This window comes from Pygocentrus nattereri, chromosome 25, assembly GCF_015220715.1.
Source record: "Pygocentrus nattereri isolate fPygNat1 chromosome 25, fPygNat1.pri, whole genome shotgun sequence".
NCBI lineage: Eukaryota > Metazoa > Chordata > Actinopteri > Characiformes > Serrasalmidae > Pygocentrus > Pygocentrus nattereri.
Genome location: NC_051235.1, coordinates 28991587 through 29006789, shown reverse-complemented (window position 1 = coordinate 29006789; position 15203 = coordinate 28991587). Strand labels below are relative to the sequence as shown.

The following is a 15203-nucleotide window of genomic DNA, read 5'->3' as shown; positions in this document are numbered from 1 at the left end:
TTGCCTCGTCCCAGTGCTCAGAAGTAGTCTTTTCCCCTGTGACTGTTTAAAATGCATTCTGAATAACTGGCTGACACGAAGCAATACAGATAAGCCTTTAGCTCAGCTGCTCACAGTTCAGTTGTTTTGCTCTGTAGTCAATGCATGTAGACACTTCTGGCATTTAGAGGAAAGTTACTGAAGCAAATCGTTTCTCTCATCAATTCAGAAGAGCAGCCAAGAGAAGCAGCTGAGAGCCTCTGAAACAGCCCTAATAAACCCCAAATGACACATTATGTGATAAAGACACTCTGCAGACCTTATACTTACTTTAGAGTAAGACCTGAACCGACTGCTGAACAGCTCAATTAGTCCTTAAAGCTGCTGCAGAAAAATATCTATAATCCTGATCCAGGCCCAACTACCTCCCCTGACCAAAGGATAATAGAACGTCATTAATTAGTGACGCTGACGTCTATTAAAATGATCAGAAGCACAAAACACTGAAGGTAAACAGTTTCCATCAGGGAGAACCGAGTGGCTCTGAAATCACTTTTTACACACAAGCAAAGTTTCAGTTTCAGATTTATTTACAACTTAGTTCCAAGTTTAAGTTGAATAAAAACTGGCTTTAAACTCAGGATCACAGATGAGCTCCTTTACTATGTTGATCTGTAGGCGTCTGTTCATAAACATAAACCAGCCCAAACTCATTTACTATAAAATGAAATGGTGTTTGTAGAAATTCAGAAAAAAGCCGCGTCAGTCTCGACTGCATATGTGGACATATTTCTATATTGAGCTCTATTTACACAAAGTTAGGTTAGTTCATCATTTATGTTGAACAGACTCTCCCAAAGTTTGACGCTGCTGCGCTGACGTTGAACCGCGTGCTGCACTGGGTCGGTATGACCAACAGGTCAAAACCAGCTCTAAACAAAGTGACCGCTGGGCCCTGATTGGTGCTCTGGCTTTGCGCTTCTTTCGTTTTGACATGTTACGTTTTTATGCACACAGAAACCAAAAGGAACGACAGATTTCTCAAAATGTAGGAGGAAAAAGTTGGATATTAGACTCTGAAATGTAGTGGAGTGAAAGGAAAACGTCGCCCAGAACGGAGAAACTTTAGTACAGATACACCAAAAATACTAAAGTACAGAAACTAATTACATTTACTCAGTTACTCAGTTACTGTCCACCACTGACTTGTCTTTTTTGTGATGTCACAAAAATAATGAATTCAAATTGGGCTGTTTCTGTGGCTGAGTTTCCGTATATGCACTGAGAACTGAAGAGTATGTTTAAAACAGTGTTTGCACACAACGTGATACGGATGTTTTACCTCCACATCATTTTATTTTAGGACATTTCTGAACAATGTTCTGGAAAAGGGAATCCAGTGTTTTGCTTTAAATCCTGGCAAGAAAAAGCTCATTACCCTCCAAAGGTGTCTGAACATTTCTTGGCTAATAAGAGAAACAGTCGTTGGAAACACACAGGGGAAAAAGCTGTTTTTGAATCTGGGACTTTTCTTTGAATTTGTGATTGTTTGTTTATGGTGTGTTGCTCATACTGTTTTAAGGAACACATACTAGGGGGCTATCAGGGTCTTGCTTTGCTCAGTAAAACCTAAACGAGACACTGAATGGTTTACTCGCTCTGCATTATTCATTACTACGTAACTAAGTCTGCTTTGTTTCACTAACAACAGCTTTATTAATAGCCACGATTAAGTGGTACTTTTTTTTAATCCCACCTCCACATTTAACCCATCTGTGAAGTGAAACACCACATACACACTAGTGAATACACACACACACTAGGGGGCAGTGAGCACACTTGCCCGGAGCAGTGGGCAGCCCTATTCACGGCGCCCGGGGAGCAGTTGGGGGTTAGGTGTCTTGCTCAAGGACACCTCAGTCATGGACTGTCGGCGCTGGGGATCGAACCGGCAGCCTTCCGGTCACAGGGCCAGTTCTCCAGCCCATGAATGCACAATAAACACTTTAAGACATTGTTATGCAAATGACGGACCATGAATTTATAACTGAATTCACATTGTATCCCTATAGGATCTAAAAGCGTCAAGCGATTATTTTAATTAGGGACTAAAAATTGCTAAACCAGGTTTCAAAAAGGTCACATTGACTCGCAAATTAAGTTTCTATTCATGCTATTTTGATTAAACTTTTACATTTACGACACTTAGCAGACACTCTTGTCCAGAGCGACTAACTAAAGTGCTTTGTTGTCCACTTAGCTTGTAAAAATAGCCTAGAGCCCAAACTCCACTTGGCCTCAGACCCTGTATTTAGCTCCGAGTTGTTCTTTCTAGGTGTCAGCACTGCTGTTTGTTTCTGGCAGTGTTTCACACAGAGGTCTCCAGTGAGCTTAGTGTTTGGACAGCCGGTTGAAATTCGTTCCACCACCTGGGAGGCAGGACAGAGGAGAGACATGATGACCGTCAAAAAGTCCTGAAATGATCTTTAATGTAGAACAGAACGCAAAAATCAACTTACTGGAAACCTGTTCAGCACCTTTTGGCCTCTATTTAATGACAAACTGCACTTCAGAATATAGAAAACATCTTGAAGCACTAGTGACTACATTTTTCAATTCTTATGAGTTCTTGAGTGATAAACCCCCAGAATTCACTTAATGCTATCTAGAACCTACTGGCAGTTATACACTGATGAGATGTGAGTGTTTACATGCACTTATTCTGCTAACTGCAGAAAGTGAGATTTTGTCAGTAATCTGATCAGTTTCAATGCACTTGAGTGATCAGATAATGCGACACTCCAGGTCTACGGGAGTCAGACAGTAATCTGATTTCTGCTTTACAGTCAGCCAATAAACTCACAGAAGCCGACGCGACGTGAACGTAACGTAAAACTCGACCTTCATGCAGCAGCTTTTGTTTTTTTTTTTAAACATTGCATGACTTCAGCTGAAAATATGAATTTTTTTTTACACTGATGTGTAAAAATGAGCAAACATCATCTAGAAGATGAAGAATATTTAAATCCTTTAATCTATTGTCCATTTATTTGGTTTCAGTGTCGCTCTAAAAGTGTTTTGCTGCGTCTCGTGGCGACGCTGCTCGCTTATTTCCAGTACTGCCGTCTGTTTTCACACATGCTCAGACTGAGAAATCAGAAAGAAATCAGAGTGAGAGTTTACAGCACTGAGAAATCTGATTACTGAGCTAAAATCCAGCCTCTTTATCAGATTTCTAGACCTTAGTCTGATCTAAGAAATCAGAGTGAGAGTTTACAGCACTGAGAAATCTGATTACTGAGCTAAAATCCAGCGTCTTTATCAGATTTCTAGACCTTAGTCTGATCTAAGAAATCAGAGTGAGAGTTTACAGCACTGAGAAATCTGAGTACTGAGCTAAAATCCAGCCTCTTCATCAGATTTCTAGACCTTAGTCTGATCTAAGAAATCAGAGAGAGTTTACAGCACTGAGAAATCTGATTACTGAGCTAAAATCCAGCCTCTTTATCAGGTTTCTAGACCTTAGTCTGATCTAAGAAATCAGAGTGAGAGTTTACAGCACTGAGAAATCTGATTACTGAGCTAAAATCCAGCCTCTTTATCAGATTTCTAGACCTTAGTCTGATCTAAGAAATCAGAGAGAGTTTACAGCACTGAGAAATCTGATTACTGAGCTAAAATCCAGCCTCTTTATCAGATTTCTAGACCTTAGTCTGATCTAAGAAATCAGAGTGAGAGTTTACAGCACTGAGAAATCTGATTACTGAGCTAAAATCCAGCCTCTTTATCAGATTTCTAGACCTTAGTCTGATCTAAGAAATCAGAGTGAGAGTTTACAGCACTGAGAAATCTGATTACTGAGCTAAAATCCAGCCTCTTTATCAGATTTCTAGACCTTAGTCTGATCTAAGAAATCAGAGTGAGAGTTTACAGCACTGAGAAATCTGATTACTGAGCTAAAATCCAGCCTCTTTATCAGATTTATAAATCAGAGCATTATGTGCACACGACCATTTGAATAATCAGATTTCTGAAGTTATCGGATTATAATCGGATTGAGTGCACACTCAGTGACTTATTCACGCCCAGTAATTTAGACAACAATGCAAATGTTGCGTTTGTGTTTATTACAACTGATAACCCCGTCATTATACTGTAAAATAACAGACCTCCAGTTACGTACTAACCAAGATCATAATGAATAAATTTAATGTTTAGTGAATAAACCATTCAGAAGTGTCTCTTTCAGAAACATCAAAAACCCCCAAACATGCGTCCTTTAAAATAAAACGTCACCAGTTTGTTGTTTATTAGATGTAAATTTACATTAGACACTGATTTAAACAGCATACATTGAATTTATGGAAAAAAAAAAAAATGATCTGGCAAGAGAAAATTTAGATCACTAAGAATATCATAACTAGTTTCTTGAAGTTTTGCTTGTTAAAACAAATAGAACAAATGACCCTAAACAGAATAACTCTACATAAAAGGACACGAAACAAGTAAAATGTCTAGAAATTTGTAAGACTGTACAGTAATCTCAGAGATATTACTACCGGCTGTTTTTCATTTGCGAAGATATTTGTTGCTGTGCACTGAAGTTCAGCTGCTTCAGTTGGAAAATATGAGTTTGTTTAGTTACGATCAATGTGTTCCTCCTCCTCCCCCCCCCCCGCTATAGATCATGTGCATGCATTTAAATCAAACCAGTCAAAATACAAGTACCTGTAATTTTTACTTTTATTAAAATGATATGGATGTTCAGGAAGCCACTCATTGTGCGGAAAGGTTTTCTTCACTCTTACAGATGATGTGAAACTTGATGATTACCGTCACCAACATGAGGCACTTGATGCAAATGACAGTCGAACGTAAGGACGGCTTGATTAAGAGCACCTTACTCTGCACCATTAATCCAGCACCGTCCTGCAGGAACAATGCGATAATCAAGCCGTTCAGGCCGGATGTAACGCAGCGGTGCAAAGACGAGCCACCGAATCATTCGGAACACTAACTACCGTTTCTCTGAATGCAATCAAATGAAACAGTGGGGCAGCCGTATATCTGCACACGCAGGTCTGGTCTGACAGATGAACAGGTGTTTCATCTGGCAAATTTATAAAAAAAAAAAAAAAAAAAAAAAAAAAAAAAAAAAAAAAAAAATTATATATATATATATATATATATATATATATATATATATATATATATATATATATATATATATATATATATATATATATATATATATATATATATATATATATATATATAGTTGGAAAAAAATGGGAAAATAAACAAAAAAGGGCCAAAATCCCCCCAAAAACCAAATAAATAAAAACTACCACCAGTCCGTGCTCATGGATCCGCCGCCTTAGCCCCGAGTGCGTTCTCTAGGATTTTTCTCTTCCACTCCTCGTAATTCTGTTTCACGTCCTCCTCAGCGTCGTCCTCCTCGTCCTCCCTCGGCCGCCGCTGCTGCTCCCTCTGTTGCTTAGGAGATGTTGGCAACCCATCATCTGAGAGAGGACATAGAGACCCAGCTCAATTTACTGCCTCATACCATAATCTCTCTGGCACATAACACAAGACAGACTGTGCTTCAGGAAAAAAAAAACAATTTCTTTCAAAAGTAAGGAGGCTTTTCTCTCAGGGCTTAAAAGGATTTTTCACTGGCGAATCTTCTTTGTCTCCAATTCAGATCCCAGCTTCATCTCCCAGCCCATTTCCCAAACGCAGAATATGGGCATTTCGCCACTGGATGGAGGAAAAATTTAATTTATAGAAAGAAGAAAAACCCTGACCCAAACAGGAACCAGCTAGAACTTACAGTTCCACTTACACACTGGGTTCTTCAAGGGATGCACACAACAGGTTTGATTACTCCTCAGGTTAATTAGCTAATAGTTTCTGGCACACGGCTTCGTTCTCTCTGTATAAAGTCGCCTGTGAGGAGGTTTTTATCTGTGTGTGTGTGTTAATCTAAGATACATACACACACCCACACCCACACACACACACAAATTAGTGTGTGTATATTATATCAGTGTCTACTACAGTATAACTTATGTATATGTAAATATTTATACTTATTCATTTATAGATAGATAGATAGATAGATAGATAGATAGATACAGATAGATAGAGATAGATATGTATGTATAATATATAATATTTTCGATTTTTGCAGCAAATAAACAAACTACACAAATAGATTTTGTCTTGGGTGCCTAAAACCTTTGCACAGTACTGTGTATAAACCAAGGGTTCTTTAATATAGAGAATGTTTATTGTTCTATAGAGAACCTTTCTGTACATGTACAAGGTTCTTCTACTGTTACAGGCTTGCTACAGCACACCGATGATGCAATCACATAAGTGGTTCTCTGAGTATTGTTCTATACAGAACCATTTTCTTTACTATAGAACCACTGAAGAACCATAAATTTTAAGTGTACTCGAGACAGCTGGAACAGTCATGATGACCAAACTAAAGAGTCCAATTCAGCTAAATATCTTTCTTGCTCTTCCGTTCAACTTCCTGGCTGATATGATCATTTGTATGATATTAAGATTACTGACCGTTTCAGTGTACATCACAGTACAGCGTATTTATGTACATGGGCTTCTAATATACGGTTGGCAAGATTTTACGTTTTTTCTTTTTTTTTTTTTATATTCTTCCCCCCAATTTTCTCCCCAATTTAGTATCCGGTCCTACCCACTAGTTAGGACTCCATCACTCACACAATACCACCAGCGTCAGGAGCGCGAAGGCAAACACAGGCAATCTCCTGATGGCAGCCCGAGAGCGAGACATTACCACAGTAATGCCTTTTCATTTTCACAAAGCTCAACACACACGGAGCGCGGCAAAATCTCCACACAGACGCCTGCATACGCAGAACAGAGCCGGGATACCGGACAACACCAAACACTCCAGATTAGCGGCTTGTAATCAAACGTGTGCGTTACGTGCAACTCACAACGTGCAGTTATTTGGATGAAGTTTCACAGCGTAAGGTTTAAAACCAACTGGCGTTACAGGCTTCCACCAACCCGAAACCAGAACTATCCATACCGGCCCAAGTCCCTCTGTCGGTTTCCCATCACACAACAGAACTGAGAACGAAGAAGAATAGGAAGCAACAGAAGAGCTTCAAGTTCTGACTTGGCATTTGGCTTCATCTTTTTTTCAGAGAGTCACAAACACCAGTTGTGGTCGTCTACTATTCTTCTGTCTTTTACAGATGACATTTCAGTCCTGCTGCTGTTTCAAGCCATAAAACCTCATTTGTGTAGAACCAAGAGAGAGTGTAGGAGAGAACCAAGAGAAACCCAAGAGAGCAGGAAAGAAACCAAGCGAGAGAGGGAGAGAACCAATAGAGAACCAAGAGAGCATAGGAGAGAACCAAGAGAGAAGCAGAGAAGCAAGAGAAAACAGAGAGGGAGAGAACCAAGAGAGAAGTAGAGAACCAAGAGAAAACCAAGAGAGAACCATGAGAGAACCAAGAGAGTGTAGGAGAGAACATGAGAGCGTAGGAGAGAACCAAGAGAAAACCAAGAGAGAACCAAGAGAGTGTAGGAGAGAACCATGAGGGCGTAGGAGAGAACCATGAGGGCGTAGGAGAGAACCAAGAGAAAACCAAGAGAGAACCATGAGAACGTAGGAGAGAACCATGAGAGCAGGAGAGAACCAAGAGAAAACCAAGAGAGAACCAAGAGAGAACCAAGAGAGTGTAGGAGAGAACATGAGAGCGTAGGAGAGAACCAAGAGAAAACCAAGAGAGAACCATGAGAGAACCAAGAGAGCGTAGGAGAGAACCATGAGGGCGTAGGAGAGAACCAAGAGAAAACCAAGAGAGAACCAAGAGAGTGTAGGAGAGAACATGAGAGCGTAGGAGAGAACCAAGAGAAAACCAAGAGAGAACCATGAGAGAACCATGAGGGCGTAGGAGAGGACCAAGAGAAAACCAAGAGAGAACCATGAGAGCGTAGGAGAGAACCATGAGAGCGTAGGAGAGAACCATGAGAGCGTAGGAGAGAACCAAGAGAAAACCAAGAGAGAACCATGAGAGAACCAAGAGAGCGTAGGAGAGAACCATGAGGGCGTAGGAGAGAACCATGAGAGCGTAGGAGAGAACCATGAGAGCGTAGGAGAGAACCATGAGAGCGTAGGAGAGAACCATGAGAGCGTAGGAGAGAACCAAGAGAGAACCAAGAGAGAACCAAGAGAGAACCAAGAGAGCGTAGGAGAGAACCAAGAGAGAACCATGAGGGCGTAGGAGAGAACCATGAGGGCGTAGGAGAGAACCAAGAGAGCGTAGGAGAGAACCAAGAACATACACCATCAGTCAGTTTCATCTATTCTTGAGGAAAATTACAGTAACCTGCTTCCCTCACGGATTAGAAGAGCAGCCAAAGGAAGCGTCTAAAAGCCCTAATAAACCCCAAAAAATGCCACATTAGACCACCAACATGTCCGGACTTCACGCTCAGATCTGGTACCGATCTCACGGTAAAGCCTGAACGAACCGCTGTTACAAGCTTTATCCACTCCCAGCTGCTGGGCACAAACCCTCCATAAGCCTGAACTCCCTGACCAAACACTAATATTGCCCACTGGCTGATCCCAGAAGTTTGAGAGCAACCCCCCCCAAATAAATAAATAAATAAATAAATAAGAATAATACCAACGAGACTGAAGAGGACTTACAGTAGAGACGCCTGTATTACTGCAATCAGTCGCTCATTAATCAGTTCAGAGAGAAACTCTCACTTCTAACATCCTTTCCTTTGTGTTCGTCAACCACTGCAGCTCTTTAGCGCTGCTCACCACATTAGCAGCAGGTTAATGAATCCGTTTAAGGATAACCAGGCTGGGTTCTTACCATCCTCCTCCTCTTGCAGCATCTCAGTGAGTGTCTTCTGTCTTTTCGGAGCCGTTTTGATGGACCCCTTCAAAGAAGAGGATTCACCTAAGAGAGACAGCAGGGTTACATCTTTAAATGTGTGTTTTAACACACGGTGTGCCGTACTGTGCTGAACACAAGGGGGGGGGGGGGGTTTATATAATTATAATATAATATAATACAATATAATAATATAATATAATATAATATAATATAATAATATAATATAAAAATGTTGTTGAGGTTTGTGGGCAATTATTAAAAAGGATTTTAAAAGGACATAAATGTTTTTGGTCCCTTCATTAGTCCATATGTCCCGATATCTTAATTATTTTTATAACATGAGGAAAATAAGACAATTAAGAAAACAATATAAACCTCAGACTGTAGTTAAGGACACTACATGTTTGTGATGCTCCCGTTTCGTGAGTAGGAGCACGTTTTCCATGTTAGTGCCGTCATCAAAACTAGAACAAAATAATCCGTTTCTTCGGTTTTCAGGGAAAAGAGAAGAAGCCTAAACTCAAAAGTTGCTCTAAACTCGCTCTCTATGCATCTTTGATGTAAATACAACCTTCAGCATCTCCCCTTTAGAAGAACACAAGACAGCGTTCGAAGTACAAGTTAAAGAAGACCAATTGCTCCGTGTCCATGGCAACCACCCCGAGAATAATGCATGACGCAGATCACCTTCATCTATATAGTGGTGTTTAAGACCCGTTCATTCACTGCATCTATTATTCTTCGTTATCTTTAAAATGTGCTTCGAGCAACCAAAACGAAGGTCGGTCCTAATGGGCTCCTCTGAAGCTTTGACTCCCTCACAGGAGAGGATTAATCAGGTTCTCTCACTTACTGCAAATCTCCTGTCCAAACTTCTGCAGCTGAGAGCAGAGCCTGTCGAAGACGCCCTTCTTCGCTCCGGAAGACGACGCCAGCTTCTTGTCTGCTCTGATTTTCATGCACCTTCAAAGTAAATGTCAGAGCTGCGGTTACTTTCAATCGCCCTCCTCACAAAGCGGATGAACCCAAGGCCCGAACACCTGACAAACACCTCAACATAGCGCAGAACATCCTCAGAGAAGCCAGAGTGGAACACCACCTCAGTGATCTGACGGATCTGATGGAGCTGGACTTGGTACGTTTGGGCGTCACTCCTAGTCCAACTGATTTACAGCAACACTAACCTCCTCACACGGAAACCCGCAGAGGCCCTCGAGCTGCCCGTTTAACGTTATTCGCTGCCAACGTTTCCTGGACCGTTTTCTTGAGATACGTTAAATATCCAACTTTGCTATCTTGAAATCACAATATATCTGGCCCATTACCACAAGATGGTGAACTCATTATTTCGAGATAATCCAGAAGACGACTACCTCACGGCCTCTGTGGATTTCCGTATTCTTATAAAAAGCATTTGCATTATTTTTTCTTTAAATGAGCAGCTGAGCCGTAAACGAGACAGAATTATGAATAACGTTACCAGTGGTGGACGAAGTACACAAACCATGTACTTGAGTACTCAAGTGGAGGCACCCAAGATAAAGTATTCCTCCAGTAAAAGGAGAAGTTCCTCCCTTTAGAGCTCCACTTGAATAAAAGTACTAAAGTTTAAGTGATACTTTATTAATCCCACAACGGGGAAATTCCACCTCCGCATTTAACCCATCCGTGAAGTGAAACACCACATACACACTAGGGGGCAGTGAGCACACTTGCCCGGAGCGGTGGGCAGCCCTATCCACGGCGCAGTTGGGGGTTAGGTGTCTTGCTCAAGGACACCTCAGTCATGGACTGTCGGCCAAGAGGGTCGAACTGGCAACCTTCCGGTCACAGGGCTGGTTCCCCAACCTCCAGCCTGCGACTGCCCCCCCATATAATAAGCATTATTATAACTATTATTATAATAATAATAATAGTCATTATTATTATTTATTAGTAGTAGTATATTGAAAATAAAAGCACTAAGAGATTAATTATGACCAAGTGTCCTACACATTATACTTTACACACACAGAAACAAAAAGGAACGACAGATTTCTCAAAATGTAGGAGGAAAAAGTCGGATATTAGACTCTCATTAAAGTCTCAGCACAAACCAGTTCAGAAGTTCTCCTTCTCCTGTAAAGTTCCCTTTCTGGAGACGAGTTTTTCCCCTGACAGCATCATCGTGCTAAATAAATTCGCTGCTTATTCTGCTTTATTTTTCCCTTCCCAAGTTGCGACGGCGACATGTCCGTGGTTTTATGTACCAAATTTTATGACAGTCAGAATTATTTTTACAGGACTACTTTCAAACCTCCCTTTATGCCTTTAAGGCTGATCAATGTAAACGTGCCTCATTCAGAAAGCTGCTTGGGCTGAAACGCTCTTTATAACTTCACTGCGATTGTGGGTGGGTGGGGCTGAAGTGCTGTCGGTAGATAGATAGATAGATAGATAGATAGATAGATAGATAGATAGATAGATAGATAGATAGATAGATAGATAGATAGATAGATAGATAGATAGATAGATAGATAGATAGATAGATAGATAGAGAGAGAGAGAGAGAGAGAGAGAGAGAGAGAGAGACACAGAGACACAGGGAGCCCCCACATCTTAAAATAAGAGAAATTTGGGGATGGTTGTCAGAAAAGGCCTGGAACTATTTTAACACTACTGTACTGTGATCATTATAATTGTTAAGTCCTTTTTGCTGAAACAGTTTTTATATGCAAATCAGACATAAAATGTTAGCACCATTATAATAAGCAACAAAGCCAAATCTCTTTACTGAAGTTTTATATTATTGTTAATAACATGACTTGATTTTGTGCTCAATACCGACACGAAGCAGAAGATATCGATATGATGAGCGTAGCCGTAGGCGTGCTTTGTTATGCACCCCTGATCGACAGTGTGGGACAAAAAGGCTGCAATTTACTGCACATCAAATTACATAACACGTTTTTATCGTTATTCTCAAAGCTCCATCAGTTAAACAGGGTCATTCTCGAACTCTGACCTAATACAGGTCATATGGTAAAGGTACCTAATGGTACAACAGCTGCGCCGCCTGCGACCGCAAGGCCCTTGAAGGAGTGGTGAGGACGGCCGAAGCCGTCATAGGCAACAAACTACCAGCCTTACAGGACGGCTACCAGCCCAGCTGCCTCAGGAAGGTCAAAAAGATCCGGTCAGACAGCCTCACCCAGGACTCGGCCTGTTCACCATCCTGCCATCAGGCAGGAGATCCCGCAGCATCCAGGCTAGAACAACCAATGAGCAGGTTCTACCCACAGGCTGTCAGGCTTCCGAACCAGCTGTGAAGCTGTGGGTCCGTCGTCACTCGGTCAGCATGATTACTGTATCAGATCATCTCTGCTATGGACAATAACACCTTAACACTAAGCCACTTTAAAGAACAATAACACTGAGTCACTTAAACCACTTTAAATGTATATCGTCTCTATATCTTGGGTATATTCCAGTTTGCCCCCCCCCCCAAAGGGAAAAGAGAAGAAGTTTTCAAATTGAAAACACTCACTTGCAGGCAGCGAACAGAGCCGCAGTGGTGAAGAGCGGCTTTGACAGGTCGAGGTTCTGCTGATGAGCTGCAGGAAGACTGGCCTCGTACCTGAAACACAGCGTCCAACAGTCGCGTAACTGATCCACGGCTCAAAGTTCGCACACACCTGCTGGTCCAGCGCCTCCTCTGAGACGAAGGACACCGACAGCGAACTTGACCCCCTTTAGTGCAGCAACAGCCTCTACTTTTCTGGGAAGGCTTTACACGAGATGCTGAACATTGCTGCGAGGATTTGATTGAGCATTAGTGAGGTCAGGTACTGATGTTGGATGGTCAGTTTTGGGTCACTCCAACTCATCCCAAAGGTACTGGATGGAGATGCATCGCTCCACAGCCCCACCGCTCCAGAGCCCAGCGCTGGGGGGGCTTTATACCGCTCTAGCCCACGCTGGGCACTGGGCATGGTGACCTTAGGCTCATGTGTGGGTGATCCAGAGCGTCTCATTCCATTGGTCAGTGCTTTGCTATGGAGATTATACATGCTGTATGTGTGCAACTGAACATGCATCAGTAATGACCGCACCTTAAAGGGGCACTCCACCAAAAATGAAAAACTGAGCCCGTCTACTTCAACATTACTACTCACTTCCTACAGCGGTGAGATGTTAATCTTGAGAGTGAGATTTTCTAGATTATAGACCAAGATAATCCCCTTCTGATGACGCATCTCAAAAGGGTAGGTAGTGAACCTAAATACTGTAGTGAGAAAACGCTGATAAACAGACAAAAAGGAGACCATGAATTCTGCCAAACATTACATAACGTGACCGTTTCAGGCCAGAGAGCCCCTTTAAGCAGCTGAAGTCGCCAGACGCTTACAGTTCAGACCGAATCATGTTCCTCTGAGCAGCTGCGCACCGCTTACCGTTCAAGGATCTGAGACGCCACCTTCACTGCGTCCATACACCCGTACTGCACGGCCAGCTCTCTGAGCCCAACGCTGGACTGCAGACCCAGCATGCACTCCACCGACTTTAGGCTGCTTTGGTAGACTTTCTTATTCAACCCTGAGAGCTTGACGGCAAAATCCTACAAAACATGGAGAAAAGAGTTCCTGATCTTAAAGGGGGACATAAAAAAATTAAATCACTCCAAGAGGTCGAGATCTCAGAACCTCAGAGGGGTCTGCAATGAAATGGGTCGTTGTAGAGATTCAGGTGTCTCTACAGTGGTGGTGGCGGGAATCAGAGGCCACAAATATAGTCATTTTAATAACTGTCCAAAACCATCAGTGAACCTACATTTGTGTGTGTAATTTATATTTTATTATTTTTATATATAATATTTTATGGGCTGGAGGTCAGGGAACCGGCCCCGTGACGGGAAGGTCGCCGGTTTGATCCCCAGAGCTGACGGTCCATGACTGAGGTGTCCTTGAGCAAGACACCTAACCCCCAACTGCTCCCCGGGCACCGTGGATAGGGCTGCCCACCGCTCCGGGCAAGTGTGCTCACCGCCCCCTAGTGTGTGTGAATGTGGTGTTTCACTTCACAGATGGGTTAAATGCAGAGGTGGAAGAATTAAAGCAGTTCTGAAGGGAAAAGGGGGTCCAACCAACACCTAATACTACCTTTTACTGTACCTAATCAGGTGGTCAGAGATAGATAGATAGATAGAGATAGATAGATAGATAGATAGATAGATAGATAGATAGATAGATAGATAGATAGATAGATAGATAGATAGATAGATAGATAGATACACACACATATACACTTTAAAAGGTTCTTAACTAACTGGAAAGGAACCATGAGCTCATCACAGAACTGTTTTATGCCTAAATGTTTCTCTGCATGGTGACATTTCTTTATATTGATGGATAATGTGCTGTATATGGTTCTATTTAGCACCAAAAAAGGGTTCTACTATTGGCACAAGCTTGACAACAGAAGAACCTTCGTTGGTGCTATATAGAAGCTTTTTGAAAATGGTTCTAAACAGACCCAGGGCAACACTCTCTGCACTAGCCTGGAGAACCAGCTCACCATGCGAACCTTGGAGCACGCAAGCGGCTTTATATGGAACTCGGGGCTGGCAGAAACACTAACTGCCTTTACTAAAGAACCCCTGAAGAACCACCTTTAAGAGTGCAGGGCGGAGGATTTCACATCAAACCACCCGGAACGCCTTTGTTTACTTCTTAAACATTAAACTACACAGAAATTTTGAAAACATGGTGAACCTTCCCTTTGAACCCAGCCGCGCTGTACCTTGTCCAGAGGAAGCTTCAGCGAGGTCGCTGCCAGTTCGAGGCAAATGACAGCTCTGCTGGAGGCTGTGGCGCCACCGAGACCGGTACATCTGAGCTGGGAGAGCCGCAGGTACTCCTCCGCCTGGCTGCAGTGGGAATACATGGAGAACATCGCTGTTAATGTTCTAGATAACTCGGATCACACGAACGTGTCACAGGCCGCGAAGCTGATACACGCGTTAAAAGACGCAATGCAAGAATAAAGCCACTCAGCTTTGCTCTAAATGCACCAACTAAGCACAAACCTCAGCACTTTGACCGACGTCAGGCCCATTTTGGACGCAAGTCTGCCGAAAAGTTCTCTGTCCATCTTCACAGCTTCGCTACAACAACTACACCAGCCTCGGCTTTTTCGCGGGAAATTTGACGCCCCCCCGACAGACCTACTGAGCTCTGATTGGTGGAGCTCGACGCTTCTCTTCTTCTGATTGGTTGATCTGGAGGTCATGCTGTGGTGACGCGACGTTTATTTCGCTTTATTTATTCA

The 15203-nt window shown here is 42.4% G+C and overlaps 1 protein-coding gene across 1 annotated transcript; it reads right to left on the bottom strand.

The window, feature by feature from the left end:
- Nucleotides 1-5275: 5275 nt before the first annotated feature.
- orc6 (origin recognition complex, subunit 6) lies at nt 5276-15073 on the bottom strand. Its single transcript, XM_017724254.2, has 7 exons — nt 14962-15073; nt 14676-14802; nt 13331-13494; nt 12424-12513; nt 9751-9860; nt 8874-8960; nt 5276-5501 (listed from the first exon to the last, which is right to left on the bottom strand). Exons 1-7 carry the CDS (start codon nt 15024-15026, stop codon nt 5341-5343), a joined length of 804 nt encoding a protein of 267 aa, XP_017579743.1. The 5' UTR covers nt 15027-15073; the 3' UTR covers nt 5276-5340.
- Between the last annotated feature and the right edge of the window lie 130 nt (nt 15074-15203).